Source organism: Corvus cornix, chromosome 8, assembly GCF_000738735.6.
Source record: "Corvus cornix cornix isolate S_Up_H32 chromosome 8, ASM73873v5, whole genome shotgun sequence".
Lineage (NCBI taxonomy): Eukaryota > Metazoa > Chordata > Aves > Passeriformes > Corvidae > Corvus > Corvus cornix.
Genome location: NC_046338.1, coordinates 12,314,098 through 12,334,014, shown reverse-complemented (window position 1 = coordinate 12,334,014; position 19,917 = coordinate 12,314,098). Strand labels below are relative to the sequence as shown.

At 37.3% G+C, this 19,917-nt stretch overlaps 1 protein-coding gene across 1 annotated transcript in view; it reads left to right on the top strand.

Annotated features, from left to right (window-relative positions):
* The window catches only part of ADGRL4 (adhesion G protein-coupled receptor L4), a 73,535-nt gene that overhangs the window by 39,213 nt on the left and 14,405 nt on the right, over positions 1 to 19,917 (top strand). Inside the window, exons 4-13 of the mRNA XM_010409009.4 lie at positions 4,616 to 4,771; positions 5,277 to 5,347; positions 7,018 to 7,185; positions 7,275 to 7,458; positions 9,701 to 9,817; positions 10,912 to 11,105; positions 12,367 to 12,534; positions 14,049 to 14,252; positions 15,254 to 15,474; positions 15,569 to 15,635. Coding sequence (XP_010407311.1) covers positions 4,616 to 4,771; positions 5,277 to 5,347; positions 7,018 to 7,185; positions 7,275 to 7,458; positions 9,701 to 9,817; positions 10,912 to 11,105; positions 12,367 to 12,534; positions 14,049 to 14,252; positions 15,254 to 15,474; positions 15,569 to 15,635 — 1,550 coding nt within the window. The remainder of the gene's footprint in view (positions 1 to 4,615; positions 4,772 to 5,276; positions 5,348 to 7,017; positions 7,186 to 7,274; positions 7,459 to 9,700; positions 9,818 to 10,911; positions 11,106 to 12,366; positions 12,535 to 14,048; positions 14,253 to 15,253; positions 15,475 to 15,568; positions 15,636 to 19,917) is intronic.

Here is a 19,917-nt window from a genome sequence, read left to right as displayed (position 1 = left end):
CACAATTATTTTTTGGCTTTATCCATCGGGGAAACTATAATAGGGTATTTTGTACCCAATGGACCTGCTGCTGAGGGTAGCAGATATGACTTGCACAAAAGCAGCTGAGAGTTGTGTATTCAGGGTGACAGCTGAAGCAAATGCCAACATTTCATCATAAATACAGTGCAAGTTATTTAGTACAAATCACAGGACAGAACTACCAGGCACCCATTCTACACAAGTTTATAGGACCCCACAATATATTTTCAGATTCTGCAAAGTCTTAAACCTTCTTTTTAATATATGTATCTATGTACATCGCAGTAACTTTAAAAGAACAATGTTTGAATTTTGGAGAGTATGCCATTATGAATCCTTTTTGTTTATTCCCTCAAACCTATCTGGATTTTCCAGTAGTGCAAGTGTGGTACACAACTCTGTGTGTGAGAGTCCCTTTCAAAGTCCATGCACATACATGCATGTTCTCTTTTTGGAAACTACAGTAAGCTCCCAAGTAAAAAGTGATAATGTTCCTCAAGGCAGTAGATTAAAAGAAAGCTTGGGACAATGGCTTTGAGAAAGGTTGGTTCACCCTTAATCCAGTCAGAATGCTGAGTTTTGAGTTGAGGGTCAAAAGTATTTCACGCATGTTATCAGGTAGAATTGGTGAAGAGCTGACAAAGAAACATGCAGACAGAGAAGGAACTGGAGGGAAGGAAGGGAAAAAGAGGAGAATAGAAGGATAAAGGAAATGGAGAAGAAAAAATAGGAATGCAGAAATGTTACATTTCTGAAGACATTTTTCTGCTGTCCTGAAAGCGAGTTATTAAAATCTATTGTTTGATTTGTGTAAAAGCCATACTTTTCCCTAGACTTCACATTTTATTGAATGTTCAGCTGCAGATAAAAAACTGAAATATAAACCTACTTTTTTCACCCCATGTCAACAGAGTAAAAACGTGAAAATGGCCATCTGTGAAATGAAAGTGACATCCACGCCACTCTGCCTTTTCTGGGAACATGCTATTAGTTCTCTTCAGGTATTTCTGAGAGCACTGGGAAGGCACCCATTCTCCATCTCATCCTTTGCTGTGACAAGGGAGCTGTACAGTGGATGGAATCTGGCGTTGGGCCACATTGCTAACTTTTCTTTTACCTTTGCCATTCATAGCCTTTTTCATTTCTACTTTGTGTGTGCTGCTGCCTTCCACAGTATGGAGACACGGGGAGGGAACATCTAGTCCTTTGCAATTGGACTTTTCAATCACTTGCAAGCTACTAATAAGCAGAAGGTATAATGTAGACATCAAGCTGTCTTGACTGGCTGGTGAAGAATCAAAGCGATGTAGGTACAATCCTGTAATTGGCAAGACTGAACATAATAACTGTTCTCAGTACTTTTAATTTAATTGGAATTTCCTTGCCTGCTGCAGTAAATGAGGAGTGACAAAGCACAGAAATAAAATAAAAGGTTATAAATCTATTTTCACACTAGCCTAAGTGGTGTTGTACATACTATTTTTCTGATCGCACCTTTTATAAAAGCATCAAAGTTCAGCTCCAGGATTTGTTTTGAATATTTACTGAAGGGCCAGAGATTTTTTTACAGAGGTATGGCAAATGCTCATCTGTTTAAAAAGCTGCTGTTCCTCAACCTTTGCTCAGGAATGCTGTCTGTGAAGACTGCTCACACAAGCCTTGGCACCCCACTCCTGTTCCCACAGCACATCGAGTAGGAGAGTTTGGGACCTCGCCCCAAAGCTCCACTAAAATTGGATTGCTGAAAGCACTAGCAAGCTGTTGTCCATGTGTGGTCCAAGAATTGCATATTTGGTTAAAAAGGCATAGCTACAAAATATAAAGAAACAAAAGCCTACAGCTACTGCACACAGCATTTCAAAGCAGGAACTTAAAAGCTGCATCCTTGCAACTGTCACAAACTGTTGGCTGCCCCTGAAAATCTCATTGATTTAAAAGGGATAGGAAGCTGATTAGTACCTTGCAAGATCAGGCATATTGCCTTTTAATTTTGTTATCCAGGAGTTGTTTTTTTCTTCTGGAAACAGTAAATTAAATAGGCGTGATATGGACTCATTCCATATGGACAACTCAACTGCAGAAAATCTATTTGCATATACTCAACAGGGTGTCTCTATCAGACTTTAAATAGCAGTTCTGCTGCCAGAGATGTGCCAAAATACTTGAATTTCTGCTGTTGTTTTGGATAATCCTGTCTTCTCATTAAAATCTCCATTACGCTTAATATCTGATATAATTACAAAAGGAATTTGCATGACTGCCCAATAATAACAAAGGAATGATTTACTGATCTAAAAGTCTATGATAAGAAAAATGGCATTACAATTTTGAAATACTTGTATCAGTAAACCATATGGAAACCTGATACCTAGTAACAGTATTCTGAAAAGCATTCAAATATTATTTTTTTTGTTTATAGGTTATTGTAAGTTTTGGCAAAGACTGTTGTCAATTCCTGGTGTTTTAGCACTCCATTACACGATGAATGGCTTGTTCAGATGTACATGTCTTCCATGTAGTTGACAAGGCCAAAGAAATCTTTGGTCTAAGGGTGATGTGTTTTCTTGTTAGACAAACTGGCTTTGTCATGATTTTCACCCTTGCCACTTCAATTCATTCAAAGTCTCTCATACAGAGTCACACAACAAGGCACTGACAGACACCCACTTGTTTCAAACAGCTTTATAATTTACTGATGTGAGAGGTTATTTAAATGCCAAGAGTAAGAACTTTAGCCTTATTTCTTTAAATGACAGCATTTAATTATGAGGTATCCTGTGTGCAGCGCTACATCACACTATTTTCCTTCCCTTTTGCCAGGTTGGTTCATGTATAAGGTGGTTAGCTCCGTGACTATGAATACTGAGGTCACAGAAACCATACACATACCGATAATGCAGAACTCAGTTCCTTAAAGAGACACATTTGGGTCATTAAATATGGAAATAAACTATTGCCCTAATGCAGACAATCATAATTTAACCTTCTGCTTTAAACTTCCATGCTGGCACCAAGCCATTCAAACACATTGCTTTCTTGGTGGCTCTTCCTGCAGAACAGCGGTGGTTGTGCTGGGGAAGGCAAATGCACCTCCAGCCCCACATCTCCTTCCTGTCTGTGTAGGAGTCTGAACAGCTTTTCTGTGGGAGCTTTTGAACCTCAGGCTTAAAACACAGCCTATCAGAGCTGATGGCTCATTGAGAAAAATAGATATATGAGTGAGGTGGGACTTCAGCCTTGAATCCCAGGGAGACCTCTGTCCAAATAGACACATGGCCCCCCAGGTATCCTTCAGGTATTTTTTTGAGTTCCCTCGATATATCTATATACATGCAGTATAGCTTTCCGTTTTTTAATAATGACCTTATTTCACAGGCATTATTGATCCTTTTTGTGCTCCTTTTTGAAAAGCACCAAGATTCTTGTATCAAAAGCAGAGTGCAAAACTAGTTCCTATATGCTAATAGTGTATTTCCAGCCACCCCATATCTGCTTTCTGTTTGTTCTTAACACCCATCTGGCTGAGAGGAGGCTTCCTATCAATTCAGATAGCTCTTCTCATCCACTGATCAATTAATCACTGTTCTTTTTTCCACCAATTTCTTTCCAAAATTAAGCATCATACCAGTTCTTGACAGGAGTTGTCATCCTCTCTCCTCCATTCCCTCTGCCATCTTTCCTTTCCTTCAGGTTGGTTCTCAGGCTGTTACTTTAAACCTGCTCATGTACCACTTCATTTTTCAGATATGCCTGTCCCAAAGCTGTTCACTTTTTTCTCCTTTCCAGCACTTCACAGTCCATTACTTCATTCTCCAGAATTATTTGGTATACTTCCCAGTTTGCTTTCTCCACTGAGTTATTTGATCTTTATCCTTAGCCAACCAAATAATGCAAAATAATCTGTACTTCAGCCAGGGAGTTAGTACCCAGCTCTCCTAAATTAATCAATTCATGGATTCCCTTACTGGAACTCATTGGTTTTACTTTTGGACTGTGCCCCACCCAGTTACTGAACTTGTCTACCTAATGGCAATTTATTTAGAAGCACAAAAGACATTTTAGGCAAATGTAATTTAAATGTGGATTTAAAAAAAAAGGTTATGCCAAGCACTTTAAAGGGCACAGAGTTTAATTCTTAGATTAACAAGATGGACAGAGTGAGTTTTGCAGCATCTTTTTTAAAGCTGCAATTTAAAAGACAAGTCTGTAGGTTGTTTTTTTCTTTTTCTACCTGAGCTGAGAAAATCTATTTAGTCTAATCTCTGAAAAATAGATTTCAGATGATTTGCATCATGCCAACCATTTTGTTATGATAGAATTAATATGGTTTTAAAACACAAGCAATGTAGTATTATATAGTAATAAAAGTGGTGGTATAAAAATATGATCAATTATGATTTAGCCTTCTAATCCCTAAGCATTATAATTGGCAGGGGTTTTGCCATTAAGATTGCAGGTCTATTTTTTGCTTTTTTTTATTATATGAAATTTTATTATGAAACTGCTTGTAGTGTGTGGGGCTATTATCAACAAAGCAGCAAGGTGTTAGTCTGTAAATACTTAATAAAAATTCAATTTCTCACGATATTTGCAGATGTAGATGAGTGCAGCAATGAAGGAACACTTGCCTGTGGAGATCATGCAAAATGTGAAAACGTGGATGGAGGCTTTAACTGCTCCTGTAAGGAAGGTTATCAACCATCCACAGGAAAATTGCAGTTTAAGCCAAATGATGGCACTTCCTGCCAAGGTACATGATATTATAAAGGTTTATGTGTTATTATAGAGATATATCTTCTGAGAAACCCACCAGTGCCTATTTATCTTCAGTTAGAATAATCAGCAAGACATGAAAAAGAGGCAAGGCTGTGGCATCTACAATTCCTGAGAATAGAATAATTTTGTAAATATATTTTTGTTAAACAGTGTGATGAAATCCATTTGAAATAATGATTACCCCCTCATAGTTGTCAGATCTGTTCTCCTCTCTGTAAATTCAAGCTGTCTCTACTCCACCTGTGGAAGTCCCATAAAAGGGACCAAACTCTCCACCTGAATAAAACAGCTCATTCAATGCTATAACCTTGACCAAGATAAAGCCTTTGAAGTTTGGCAATGGTGTGCTGTGATTTATGTGCATAAATTCAGAATGCTGGGGGTTTGGAGAATGACCTAGACAAGAGATTTTGCTATTAGTATATATTGAATATTGATTGAACTGCAATGTAGAATTAGTTTCCTTTTTATTTCTACAGAAAATCCAAAGGCCAAGTGCGAGTTATTCAGAGACTGTATAGCTGAACATATTAATAGAACTTTAGCCAGAGTAAGTAACATTGGTTTGTAGATTAATTTTCAAACCCTTTAATTGTTTCTGTTTGAAACTGCTATTTCAATTATAATAGTTCTTAAACAGCTTTTAACAAAGGCTTGAAGCATACAAGTGAACTTAAGCATGTTTACAGAAGTCATTTTAATAATTTCAAATTATTTGAACTGGATTGTATGTTCTAATCATGATAATAACTTGCTGGGAATCTACGTGTTCTCTTTCCAGCAAAGTGAGTCATGATGCATGAAAAATTCAGAAGTGTGGTAATCACTCAGATGTTTCTGTAATTTCTGGAGTTACACACTGCTGCATTTACTGATGTGCAATTATTTGCTTGTTCAGAAGGAAAGGCAGTAAGATAGCTTACAAAAGTAATGTCAACAAGTGACTAAATAGAAAACGGAGCCATAACATCTTGGTACGCTGGTTTATTTACTCCTCAAAGGAGAGTGTGTAAAGTGATACAGGATTTATAGAAACAAATACTCTGGACTCCATTTCTTTTCACCAGAAACAGAGATTCCTGAAGAAAATTACAAATATGTTAATGAATGCACTATTCATTATTCTACAGCTACGGTATTGTCTAATTTTAAAGGATAAATGAAGCACAAGCATAAATAAATTAAAAGCAATTGTATATGATTGCATCTGATATTAAGCAGTTTGATTGTTACTAGATCAAAATTTAAAGAATCCTATTAACCTAGTGTTATATATACATTGTGTTAACATACTTTTTATGTTTACCTGCAATGTAATACCTTGTATCAAATATAATACCTGCTTATCACACTTAGGTGCAAATGTTACAGTAGAATCTTAGAGTGGGATTTTTTTAAATATGTACTCAAACTAAAATTAAAAAGTCAAAATACTTTCATGTAAATAACTGTCAGACTTTTAGCCTGTTTTCCAGTTCTATTCAGTTGCAGTCAAAGACAAAGTAAGCCCCATAAAAGCTGTTCAACAGTAGAGAGTAGAGATCATACAAAATCAAATGTTGGGTGTTTTCTTAATTAGATTTCAATATTGTGAAGCAAGAATTCTTTTCTTATTCAGCCATGAGACTGAAATGTGGAAGCTCAATCTTCATGTCAGCCTCTCCTGCCTATATTTTTAAACTAGCTGTTTTATGTAAGTGCATTTAGCAGTTTATAAGCTGAAGCACTGAAGGAGAAATAGGCAGTACAGTTCACTCAACTACATGCTTTATAATTTGCATTTGAGAAAAAACAACTTAAAAATATACAAATACTTCCCATCTGTTCCCACCTCTTCAGATAAAATTTAAAAGAGAAGTCAATAGATTAATACAGAAGCAGAATAATCATATCACTGAAACTTAATTAGTTTTGTGGAATATTTACTAGTCCACTTTGGATCATCAGGATAAATAAAACTGGGCTGCTGTAGGGAAAAAATGCATAATGATAGCACATGACTTCTTTTAATTATGGTTGCTTGTTAAGGTTATACTAGACATGTTTAACATCAATACTTTATAGGTCAACCAGTTGATTGAGTAGGGGTGTTTATGCACAAGTGTCTTATAAACCAGTATGTTAATTAGCAGAAATCAGTGGTTTGTATTGGATTGATTTTCACCTGCAGAAATATGTCTTTACTTGTTTCATTAAGATATGAGTTCTGGCATTTTTCAGATTAGTCATTTAAAAACACCTCTGGAGAAGTTGCAAGAAATTAATAAAAATACTTTGGGGCCACTTTTACCTGTAGAAGTTGTTTCATATGTTGAAGCACTGTCCTATTCATCGTGGAATGCCATGAGTGACTCTGACAATGAAGCCCTTCAAAACACCACCATTAACGTGAGTGGATCAAGCCTTGGAGTTGTGGTGTTTATCCTTATTCCAAAGATAGCATATGATTCTTCTCAAGCACGTGCTTTTACTTACAGGTCTTGGTCAACACTGTGAACAATTTTTTACAAAAAGACAAAATTACAGTCTGGGAAGCTTTACCTGTAGATAACCAAAGGCAGAGCCTGACTAAGCTGCTGCACACTGCAGAGCAGGCGACACTTGTCATGTCACAGAGCTTCAAAAAGACAACCCAGCTGGATGCTAATGCAAGTGACATAGGTAAGATAAAGAATATTAATCTAAGATATACTTTAGATGTGGATTAAACTGAGGAATTTTTCAGCACAATTATGAAGATTAGAAATGGTGTTATGTGAAAGACACAGGTGTTAATTTGTATGATTTTCATAACTAACACCTGACTTTCAGTGTAGGTATCATAATTTTCAGAGACTAAACACTTGAGTCTAGAGCACAAAAATAAATTGAAAGTCTGTGGGAACTTGTTTTCAGATTCTCTTTAAATCTCTCATTATGGCCATACTCACACAATCTGGATTCACTTTATAAGCACAAAATTATCCTATTCATCTTATGTGCATAAAAAACACCAGTGAAACAAAATATGGACTTGCTCTCTACAGATTTTTTTTTATCTCTTTTAGATTCAGTGAAGTTATTATAAATGAACTTTGAATAAGAATTGTTCCTAGTGAATTCAGTCTTGAGTGGCTTTAACTCAACAGGAATTTCTCATTTTAAGAGGAATTCCCCAGGAGGACAATTGGTTAGTCTCAGCTGTCCCATTTTGCTCTCCTACCTTCTCCCTGTGTCCTGGTGTCTTCCCACTAATACCTGCTGATTTTACTGTGGTAATAACAGTTTTACTATTCCTTCACTGAGAGTAGAGTAAGGCTAACATCAGCCACTTTTGAAAATCCCAATAAAGCATGGCTGATTCCTTTGTCAATGGCCACCCTTTCATCTTTCTTTTTCTAAATGTCCCCAAACTGCATGTGATCTGATTTCTTATTTTAGATTTAGTACAGTCCTTCAGTATTGCACCCTGGCTTGTTGTTTCATTTGATGACGTGATGTGAAAGATTCCTACTGTGGTCTCAAGGCAGGTCAAACTTCCTGTTCTTCCCCCACCTTTCTTAAAGTAAATTAGACAGAGTGACGGAAAAGTAGGGAGGGATTTGTTCTATGACCTAGACTCTGTAGGATCACTTACATTATTGCAGAGCACCTCTGGGTCTGCAGCAGGTCCAGAGCAGTGCCAGGTGCTGGCTGTAAAGCCCCTGTGCCCCACTCCTCATACGTCCCTTGCTTGAAAGCAGAGGCTCTCATGGCCACAGAGCTGAGGCCATGAAAGTCAAGAAGAGAGGATTTGGGTGCAGTCTCCAGTGGAACTGCAGATATCAGTCACCAAGGTGACAGAAAAAGCTGATAAAGAGAACAGGGAGGTATTCCCATGTTGAAAGGTTAATGATTATATTCCTTGGTTTTGTTCTAAAATGGTAAACTGTACGAGCTCATTTCCAGATTGGACCCAAACACTAACATTTTTTGTTATTGTTTCTCAGCATGAATAAATTTTTCACAGGTCTCACATGTGCCACACACAACTATTTTGGGACAAGACCTACAACATCATCCCTCTCTCTCTACTGCTTCTTTTGGTGCAAGCTCTTGAACTATGAGCTTTTCAGAACTCTAGCCAAAGAAAACTATTTCTTATGCCCTGACAAATATTTTCTGACAGCTGGTCTATTGAATAGCTTATATTATTTTTGTGTGCTGTGCTATAAGCAATGCAGATGGTCTAGCTTAGTGATATTCCTCCATCAGTCAAGTTTTACATTTGTTTACTCTTGTTTTGTTTTTTTTAAAAAGGCCTGATTGACTTATTTTTGTTCCCATCCTGGGTGATTGAAACTCAGCACCGTAATGAAGCAAGTAAAGAGCTCAATAGACTCTAATGTAGTTTTTGTCCTAAGGGGTGATGCTTGTTTGTTTGCTTTTTGACAAGACACATCATTAGTTCATAGTGCAATGTATATTTGGTAGTGTGGATAGATAACCATAAAATATATACTTTTCAAAAATTGGCTTTTATCAAATGTTACTATTCAGTGGAGAATTTTATGCTTTTCTTTTTATAATTGTGATTTGTTGCCCCTTTCAGAAATACATTTTTAATAAAGCAATAGCTCTTCCCAAAGTAAACTACATTGTTTTTCCCAGTACCTAATTTAAGGCAAGGTAAATAAGAGACTATATTTTTCATGGAAAGAGTAGAAAGTATGAAAGCAAAATGTATGCATGAAAATAACAAAACATAGACATTTAAACAAACATGTTATATTAATGACATCTTTCTTGAAATATTTTGCCTGATAGTAGAGTCTTAAAATTCATAGTAATTATGCAATCCAATAGCACATTTATTAACCCCATTCTAAATTGTGGTAGGCCATAATGGAGCTGCGATTTGTACAGTATTTTTCTTCTTTTACAGCACTCAAGGTTTTTGCTTTTGATTCACACCACATGAAACACATCCACCCTCACGTATACACAGGGGGAGATTACATAAAGATCTCTCCGAAGAAGAGAAGGGAACCTCATCCAAATGGTAAGAAACAAAGGTTGGAGAGTAGGTGGGTTAATAAACACCTTGGATAGACTTGTACCCACTAGAACACAGCCAAATGTGAAGTTTATCAAGGCTGAATTTCCACACTGCTAACTACAAAGGATCAAGGTATTTTATCACCCTTTCCCCTTTATTGTCCCAAGATTGATATTTGTAACATATCCGGCGGCACAGTGAGTATCCAATGAGTTTTCACATTGGATATTGGTACCACAGACCTGAGCTTTATCCTTTTCTAAGACACAGGTCTGCTTTATGACTTTGGACTGGCCCTTTCAACCCTTTGTGCTACTTCAAAAACTGGCGCATCTTTTCCATTCAGAGAGTAGCTCACTGGGGCAAGAACATGAAATCTTTAGTACCAAATCTTTAGTACCAAAACCAGGACCCAAATGTACCTGAGAGTGCTACAGAAAGGACTTAAACTACTGTCATCACTAAGTAGAGACATGTGTATAAACAGCTCTGGAATTAAACCACATAATTTAATAAACATGGAAAAGATTTTTTAAATCCTCACCTTCCATCTAGTCTGTATCTCACCACCTATCAGTATCTAAAAATTTGGTTTATTTTGGTACCAGGGAGAAAGTCACTACATTTTTAAGATCAGCACTGTATCCTAAAATACCTTTTTCTTTTTCCCTACTTGTATTCCATCCTGGGTCTGCTGTAATGGAAATCAAAGCAAGCCAGGTATTTCAGAAAGGCCCAGTATTTACTTCAGGTCTGACACATTTTACTTTATGACTTGACACCATGTGTGTAACCAGTTGCAGAACAGCAGCAAGCATATATTATTCTAGGAAAAATATATATGTAAATATCTAATTAATATTGCCAGTGCGAACACACATTTTTATTTCTAATTCCAGTTACATTATTTTAAATAAAGCTATATTTCATTGTCTCTAAAACATTTTTTATAAGTATTCCACAAAGATTCCATCTGCTTTGCATATTTTATACAATAGCAGCAATAATGTCTATTGTTTATTGTTTCCTTAATGTCTTCAATTTTGTTCTCCCATAAAAACCCCCAAACTCCTAACCATGGCCTGTTTGATTGATAGGCACTGTTGCAGTTGTCTTTCTGCGGTACAGCAATATCGGTTCTCTTCTTTCATCGCCCAAAAACCGCTCCTCCAAAGATCCTTCAGAGCAGAGGCAGACAGTAAGCTCAGCAGTTATAGCTGTTGCAATTAGCTCAAATCCACCTACACTCTATGAGCTTGAGAAAATAACATTTACCCTAAAGTATGCCAAGGTAAGGGGGTTTTTTATTATCAACTTCAAGTAAAACAAAACCTTAGCTAATCATTTTATGTGATGTAAGCATACCTGCAGCATATGATAAACTAAGACATAATTCTGTTGTTTGCTGATGTGAGGTTACCATTTATTACTCTAATAAGATTAATCTCAAATGTGACATCTTAAGTGCAATATACTAAATATGATACAGAGGAAAATTGCTGTGGGACTAAAACAAGGGCAATAATGCCATCTTTGCTGGGTTGTAGCGTGGATAAAATGTAGATGCCTGAACCAGAGCATATTACAGGATCTTGATTGTTTTGTACTTAGGTGGGGATTTTTCTGGAAGTTTATCAGACAGTTAAGCATGTATACTGGGAAGAGAAGAAATGCTTCAAGGTTAATGTGAAAAGGTGACCCGGAATTAGGGGATAATAGCAGAACCTATAGTTTTGAAGCTTTGTTATTTCTGAAATCTGAACACATTTATTTAAAACTGAGGTTTACTTCCAGCAAATACAGATTTTTGCTGGCTACACTCATATGTAGACAATCACCTTACTTGGCACAAAGAATCATCAGAAACACAACAAGAAAGCAGCTCTGTAGAGAGGTGAGCAATGGGACAAGGTTCTAACCTGGGTTACATAGCTTTTAAATTTGTTACTTCCTTTCTGAGTTAGAAATCACCTTTATATAAATTTCGATATATTTAAAAAGCCTATAGTACAGTGGAGACTTAATCTTTGACTAGATTTAGTAAGCATTAACTGTACTAAATAATACTAACAGTCTTACTCTTCACTGTTGTGTAGCAGGTGATATAGCAGGTGTGATATGACCTTGGCTTTATCCCAGATTGCTTTGTAAAATGCACAGAATAAGTCTCAGTTTTTGAACTGCTCATTTGGAATGGATAAGCAATGTGGCTGTAACCTTGGAATCTATTCCATGTTCAGCAGGTGCAAGTGTATATATAACAATGTTTTCAATAGGTAAAAATTCCAACATCTTTGCAAGTGCCAAAAGGGTTCAGTAATCTGATTAGACTACATGTTTGGTGGGGTTTTAGCTGTGTGGATAAATTGCTTCCATCCTCAGCCATGTTTTAATTGCTTGGAAAAGGCCTTGCAGAATGTGTTTTTCATTTCTCAACCTTCCAAAGATAACAAGCAATTTTTAATGAATTGCGCAGTCTAGCGTAAGAAAGGTCTCTTGATGGGAAATATCCTGCCTTTTGCCATCAGTAAAACATCTTGTTTCTGTTCCAGACTGCAGATAAAGACATTAAATGTGCATTTTGGAACTACTCAGACACAATGAATGGCAACTGGGCTACAGAAGGCTGTGAGCTGACACATTCCAACTCCACTCATATCTCATGCAAATGTAATCATCTGACTCATTTTGCTGTTTTGATGTCCTCAGGTGGCTCTGTTGTAAGTGCTATTTTAATTTAGTGTTTTACCTGATACTTTCTTCTGTTTTCATTCCTTATGTTCCTATTTTAGTGCAAACTACACGCATTACCCTCCTTTAGGTTGTCCTGGTTTTGTTCAGCAAACACACAATTTATTGTGCACAAAGCAAACAAAATTCCTCCCATATGTGTTTGAATTTCCTTATGTCCTTTCTGCAGTATTACAGAGCAGTGATGCAGCAAAGTATCTTGTTCCAAAAACACAGTCTGTTGTGCTTATTTTTGGAGCATTGCTTTTCATTTTAAATCTCACTTTAAGACTGCTGTGGGATTTATCTGCCATTCATTGGTGGTCAGTAAACATATGGCCCTGAATTTCTGTCTCACAATACTTTGCCACCCATTTGTCTAACCTTGGCATCTAAAAATCTGCTTTAAATTCTCTCTGGAGAGTTTGAAGCAGCATAATCAATCTGAAGTTTATGACTATTAAACATGGACACTCACGACCAGCACAAAATTGGGAGAATGGACATTCAATTTATGTCCTTCTTATATTAAGAAGTCCCATAGATTTCCAGGGTCTCAGTGGGAATCTGCAGGAGCTCAGGTCCTGCCTCAGGAGGCAGCTTTATAAGGTATCAGAACTGACAGCAAGCAGAATATTAGCATGAATATACTGTATTGAGACAGTTCTCTCACACTGTGAATTTCACGCTGATAGAGGCTGTTTCCTGGTTGCTAAATAGCATCCTAAGTCTTCAGTTCAAATTTAAAACCTTTGCAGGTACTTATATAGTTATTTTGAAAAGAAAGGCTGGGAGATGAATAATGTCTTATCCTTTATTTAGTAAAAAAATACTTAGATACATTTTATGGTCAGCTGAATACTATCCTTTTGCTGATGTACAGTCATCTATTTCAGAGTTACTTTGTTCAAATAGCAAACAGCAAAAGAAATTGTATTCTTACACAGAAAATATTCACATCCGGTATTGAAATATCTTGTGTTTCTTTGAAGAAAGTTCATGTTACATATCTGGAATAGCATTTGCTTGAAGTGATTGTTATTTCAGAGTCTTGTTTTGATCATGTTGCAAATTCAGTAAGACAGTTATTCAGTTTTGCTTATCTAAGTCACTGCTGTGATAAGTCCTTTTATATTAGAAAATGTTCATGTCATATTAATATATGTCCTACTGCCAGTGTATTTGTCATTCACTAAAATAATCTGATTTTGAAAATCTCATTAGGAGATACTGATGTTAATAAAAAGTTTTGTTAAGACATATCAGAAAATGCAGGAGCAGGAATATATAGAGTTTATTACTAATTTCCCCTAGAATTATATCTGTCTCACAAAAACCCAATACTTTTTAGATTATCCAAAGTGTACATTTCTAGTGAAACTCTACAAACATTTTTGATTAATATTTTGTCTAAAAGAAGAAAAGAGCTGAATTATAGAATGAGGTTTTTCTTGAGAAGGTACAAAGCTGTTCTTTTAAATACTATATTATAATTTTCCCCCAGGGTGTTACAAATTATAGCATTCTTACAAGAATCACTCAGCTAGGAATAATTATTTCGTTGATTTGCCTCTCCATGTGCATTTTCACATTCTGGTTCTTCAGTGAAATTCAAAGCACTAGAACAACAATTCACAAAAACCTCTGCTGCAGCCTTTTCCTGGCGGAACTTATTTTTCTGATTGGAATTAATATGAACAATAATAAGGTGGGTAGCTTTCACTTGTGTCTTGATTTTGTATTGCAAAGTAAATATGCAGTGTAAGATATGATCTTCGTTCTACTCCCCACATATCCTACCTACAATAGTGACCCTGACTTCCCAGTACAGTTAGAGGAAATACAAAATGGTTTAAAGAAGCAGGGCCTTCGTCTGAGCTGGTGTGTATTGACTTTGCTCCATGGGTTTCATTTAAAATTTGTCACCTTTATCAAGACTGTGATCCCAATGTGTTTAGCATTTTCACTTCTCAAATCCCTTAGGAAGCTGTACAAAGCCACATTGGTGGCTCCCAGGGTAACAGTTTTCCCTAAAATCCAGGCCAGAGCTGCTATCTCAAGCTGACATCTGAGACGCTGAGCTGCTAGCTGCAGGACTACATTGCTTCCTGTATGTGAGGTCTTCCCCTGTCCCTTTTGCTTTTCAGAAAGCTAAGCTTGCAAATTTTGCATCTCAGATTAGTTTTAGGAAATAAAATTATGCATAAATTATCAAAATAGCCTACTATAATAGCTGAATAGGATTTAAAATCACTTGAAAAAGTATGAGCTGCTCTCCCTGAGGTAGCACTCCAGTACTGACAGATTGAAAAATATCATTTTTCAAACACTTTGTATAACAAAAGCTATTTCAAAAATGATTCCTCATGATGCCTAATTACAATGTTATCAAAAACATAAAAATGTAGATCAAGCATGTAGACTACTCAGCTATAACAATAGGACCAACTTTGTCAAACCATTTATACAGTTTTTCTGGGAAGACACACACCAATTTTAAAAGTTGAATGTAGTCTATTTTACCATTTGCTACAGAAAACACTAATGAATGAATGTGCAAATGGGTGCTGTTAACTAACATTACAGCTAGGCTGAATCACCACTTGAGAGTCACTCAGTTGCTGTGCATGTACTGTTATATTATAATATATATAGACGAAGGCCTATTAATAGAATTATGACTACTGCTTTCTCTGCTTGAATTTCTAGCTCTTCTGTTCAATTACTGCTGGACTACTCCATTATTTCCTTCTAGCTGCTTTTGCATGGATGTGCATTGAAGGTATTCACCTCTACCTTATAGTTGTGGGAGTCATCTACAACAAGGGTTTCTTGCACAAGAATTTCTATGTCTTTGGCTATGTCAGCCCAGCCGTGGTCGTTGGAATCTCTGCTGCACTGGGATACAAGTACTATGGCACCACAGAAGTGTAAGTCACTATTTCTGTGTCCAAATCATAGTACAGAAGGAGACAGTAATTGAAAAAGCACATTTCAAGGCATTTTCTGCTGTTTAATTTTCAGATGTTGGCTCAGCACTAAGAATAACTTTATATGGAGTTTTATAGGACCAGCATGTCTAATAATTCTTGTAAGTATAATTTTAATTTTTTATTGTAGTACATAAAGCCAATAATAAAAGGTGTTTAATAATCACCCACCCACTGCCAGCATAGCTGTGAGTGCTAATTATAGGGCAGAATCGACTAATTTAGACCTTTTTATAGTACCTCTAAATTATTTATATGCTGTACATCTAAATACTTTACTAGTCTGAAAAATGAATGTTTGACAAAAAAAGTTCAATATACTATCAGAGGGGTTTTTTCTTACTCTCCTTCTTTTATCCCAATGGTTTGAGAAATTCTGTGAAGCATTTCTGGTTTTTACAAAGCATCTCTGTATGTCACTGGCATCTCAGCATGGCTCAGCAGGAGGTGTACACAGACACCATCCTAGCAGACAGATAATCTGGTTTTTCAAATGTTGTGTGACTTAATCTCTTATCAGTGATCGGTCATCTTTGTAAGATTAGACTGTCATCTTTGTGGTTTTATCATTCGCATGTACCCTGTCATCATCAAAGCCATTTTAAACTAAATTGCGACGTCAGAGAAAAGAACCCGCTATTTCACATGGGCAGACAAGTCAAGTATTGATAGCCCTATTTCAGCTGTGAAGAGGGCCTTTTTAATTCTTATTGGAAGTGGTTTCAAACCACAAATTTGGCAGGTATTATATGTTCAATGCTGAATCGAAATGGTTTTGGTGTCTCAAGAGCATTTCTAAGTGCTATAAAGTTTAAGGAACCATTCTAGCTGTAATGGGGCTTTATTGTGTATGACTGTGTTGACAGTGATAGCTGGAGCTAACAGAAGGAGAAGGTGCAATAGTGAGGCCTCACAACATCTATGGTCAAGTCAGTTACAACTGTGTTGCTTTTTAAGCTGTTTGGTAATGATGTGAGGATTTGTAAAAAAGAAGTGGAAGATCGTAACACATAAAACTTGGTAGTGGAACAGTTTTATTTCAAGGCATTATCCATTTCAAAACTTAATAAACTATCAGGTATAATTCTGGTCAAATTCCACCCCAAAATCCCGCTGCATATTGGGTACAGCTGGAAACAACCTGCCAGATAGGTGATGCCTCCCATCTCACCCTTCTTGTGAGCACCGCAGATTTTGAGAAGCAAAGCACCATGACCTCCCTTCACGCAGTGCTTCTGGGGTCAGATAGCCCTGGTGTCTGACAGGTTACCAAGATGGAACAAAATCATGGGGAGACATCATCCTTTACTAGGAAATTCTTACAATTCTTAGGTATAAGTTTACAATTTCCTATTTCCTCTTTGGACCTTATCTCTTTCTTTCATGGAGGCAGCACAGCTGGGGTTTTGTTGTTGTTTCTCTCATACCTGTTCCTCATCTGCCTTCAAGTAAAGACTTATGCACAGTGGTGTATCTCTACACTGTTAGCACATGAAAATCTCATTATCAAAACATACAAAATGCTCCAAGTGTAGGTATCTGTGACCTTGTTTTCAGCTCCAGCTGAGCTGTACCTAATGGGGATCTCAGGTACACAGCGCGGAGGCAGAGCAGGTCTGCAGTGGCTTTGCTGTAAATCTGGCTGGCTGCAGAAGCAAATCCTGCAAGCTGGGCTCTGAGGCCTGTAGACATTCTTTGAGCATTCCAGATCTTCCATCATTCCCTGCAAATTAAAAGGAAAAAGGGAGGTGCTAGAAGTTGATCCAGGCCTGCGTGCCAGGGCAGCCCTCCTACGGATGAGGAGAGCAGCCAGCGAGTTTCTTTTCCTCTCACTCATTTGCCTAAGTGAAGCCATGCCAAAGACCTGTAGCTGGACAGCAAAGAACCCCGTGGTTGTTCAGCTACTTTTTGTGTGTTATAGGAATATTTTGTGCTAACTTGTTTTCACAGTATTCACATACCTTTATTTAGTGTCTCTTCATAATCATGCTCCACTAGACCGGGGGGCAAAGACAACCCACTGTCAGCAAGGTGCTTCAGCTGCTCCAGGGTTTTTTTGAGGGTTTGGACAGCTTGCTTTGATGAAGTGATAGCAAACTGAAGCATGAACTGCAAGAGGGTTTTCTAAGGGTGGAGGGAGCTAAGTAATTTGCTTATGCTCTATCTAGATAATAAAGGGAAATACGGAAAGCCTATGAAAATAGGCACTGACACTAGAAGATGAAGTTGGTGTCAGATGTCTTCACCGTGGAAGGCACATTGGTGGTGGTAATTCTGTTTCCATTGTCCAACCTTCCTCTTGAGAGCAGTGCATGGGCTCCAACATGACAAAGATTAAACTCTTTCCAAAGTAGTGCCACCCAGGAAGTCCTTCTAATTGCAGGAGCCAATCTTTTCCCAATATTTCCATTCTGCCCACAGCTAATTAAAGAGAAAGAGGGGAAAAAATGCTAATTAAGGACTCTGACGAGGAAATGTCACTTTTGTTCTGGAATAACCAGATAGGGCACTACAACCCTCATACTGAAAGCTGAAAAATCTGGCAGCTTCAAGTTTACCTTTAATCCTGAGCTTCATCTACAAATAGCATTGAATTTGCAGGTTTTCAAAGATAGTCTGGAGAGTGTGGATAGCAATTCTCTGGAGGGCTACTCACCACAAAATTCTTGCACAAAATCATTAAAGTTATTGTCATGACAAATGCCCATGTACCCAATGGTGTTTTCCATTTCTGTGAGTGGGGGCCCAGAAGATTTGTGGTTTGGATTATACTGTAATCTGCCTTTGAGACAGCATGTAAATGATGAGAACAGAACCATTCCTGTACCAGTGGGTTATCTGTCTCAGGGCACATTGTTTCAAACGTGCTCTTGGGCTGTAAATCTGCAGTAATAATGAAGCATAGGGAGCTCAAGTGTTTATCAGGAGTACAAATTAAGTTCTCCTCTGATTGCCTAAGCAGAAACACTGCTTCTGAAGGTGTTTGCTTATTAAAATTAAGGTTCTATTAGAAGTCTTAAGTGCAAAGCAATGGCCTTATTGATCCCATCTAAAAATTATTATTATTATTATTATATTGGTGACTGTACATGAAAAGAAGTGGGTCAGAAGCTCTTTAGATGGACTTAGCCAAGAAAGAGCATTTTAAACCTTTAAAAAGCAGGCTGCAAACTGAAGATAATTTCTACAACTTATTTCTTCCTCCTAATATTTGTAATCTTTAGAACCACAACCATTTTAACTAAAACTATGCAGTAGATTAGATCAAAGCATACAAGTATGGAGAAATTATTTATAACTAGTATTTAAACTTTTTAATAGAAAAGTGAGTTTATCTCAAGCTTTAAGGGACAAACATTAACACACACCGCAACCCAAGCCTGATTGAGGCAAAGACAAATATAAACCCCAGAGATAAAAGTATGAAAGGGGGGGGGGGGGGGGGGGGGGAGAGAGAAGAGAATAAAAAGAAGCCCTAGAAGGCTTTCTTTTCTATTGTAATACAGTCTTAAAATAATAATCTCCCTGTAATAAGTGTGCAGAATGGAAATGACTATTTGCCGCGGGGGTGATGTGGCTGCAGTTTTGATTAGCATGTAATGTCAGTCAATAACAAACTCCTTCCCATTGAGGAGGATCTCAGCATGGCTTTCCCCACCTCTGGCATCATAGCTTTTTGAGTGGGAGCTGACCTATGTAAGGGCTTTATTCTGCATCCCTGGTGGTTTTGGAAACTTCGCCTTTTAAATTCTGTGGACACAGCACAAGTCCTTCCACTTGTACCTATTTTGAGGGCCAGCTGTATATTAGTTATCCAAGTGGGAGTAGAAATGATGTCTGGAAGGGTTAGCCAAAGGCTATTAACACGTAGTTATAAAAATGTACGAGACATTAAAAGGAAAATTTGGAAAATAATCACTGCTACTCCAAGTGCAGCTATAGCCAACCCCTCTAATATACCTGTCTCCCACAATGTTCTCCCATCAAATCTATTCAGCTGAGCTTTGTGCAGCAAGTTCAAAGTCACCCATGAAAACATGATTTGTACCTTTACAGTATCGACAGAGTCATGCAAACTTGACTGTTGTACCTACTGCCACTGCCACAATAAATTGGCACACCTCTGTGAGGAACCAGGACTCAGAAGTGTGACGTGTTGTAACTTTAATAGGTGCAATTTGCCATTTGACAGTATAAATCTATCAGTATCATTTGTTGAGATCACCTCCATAATAACAAAATACAGACTTGCTCTTTGACGTTGGACATTTCCAAAATTGAACATCATCCAGATAATCCTCTCTGTGTCTTTTATACAAACATCCCAGTGCCATGCAGTGAGAAGGTAGCTCCTGTATGCTATTCCTTGTTTTACTCTTCTAA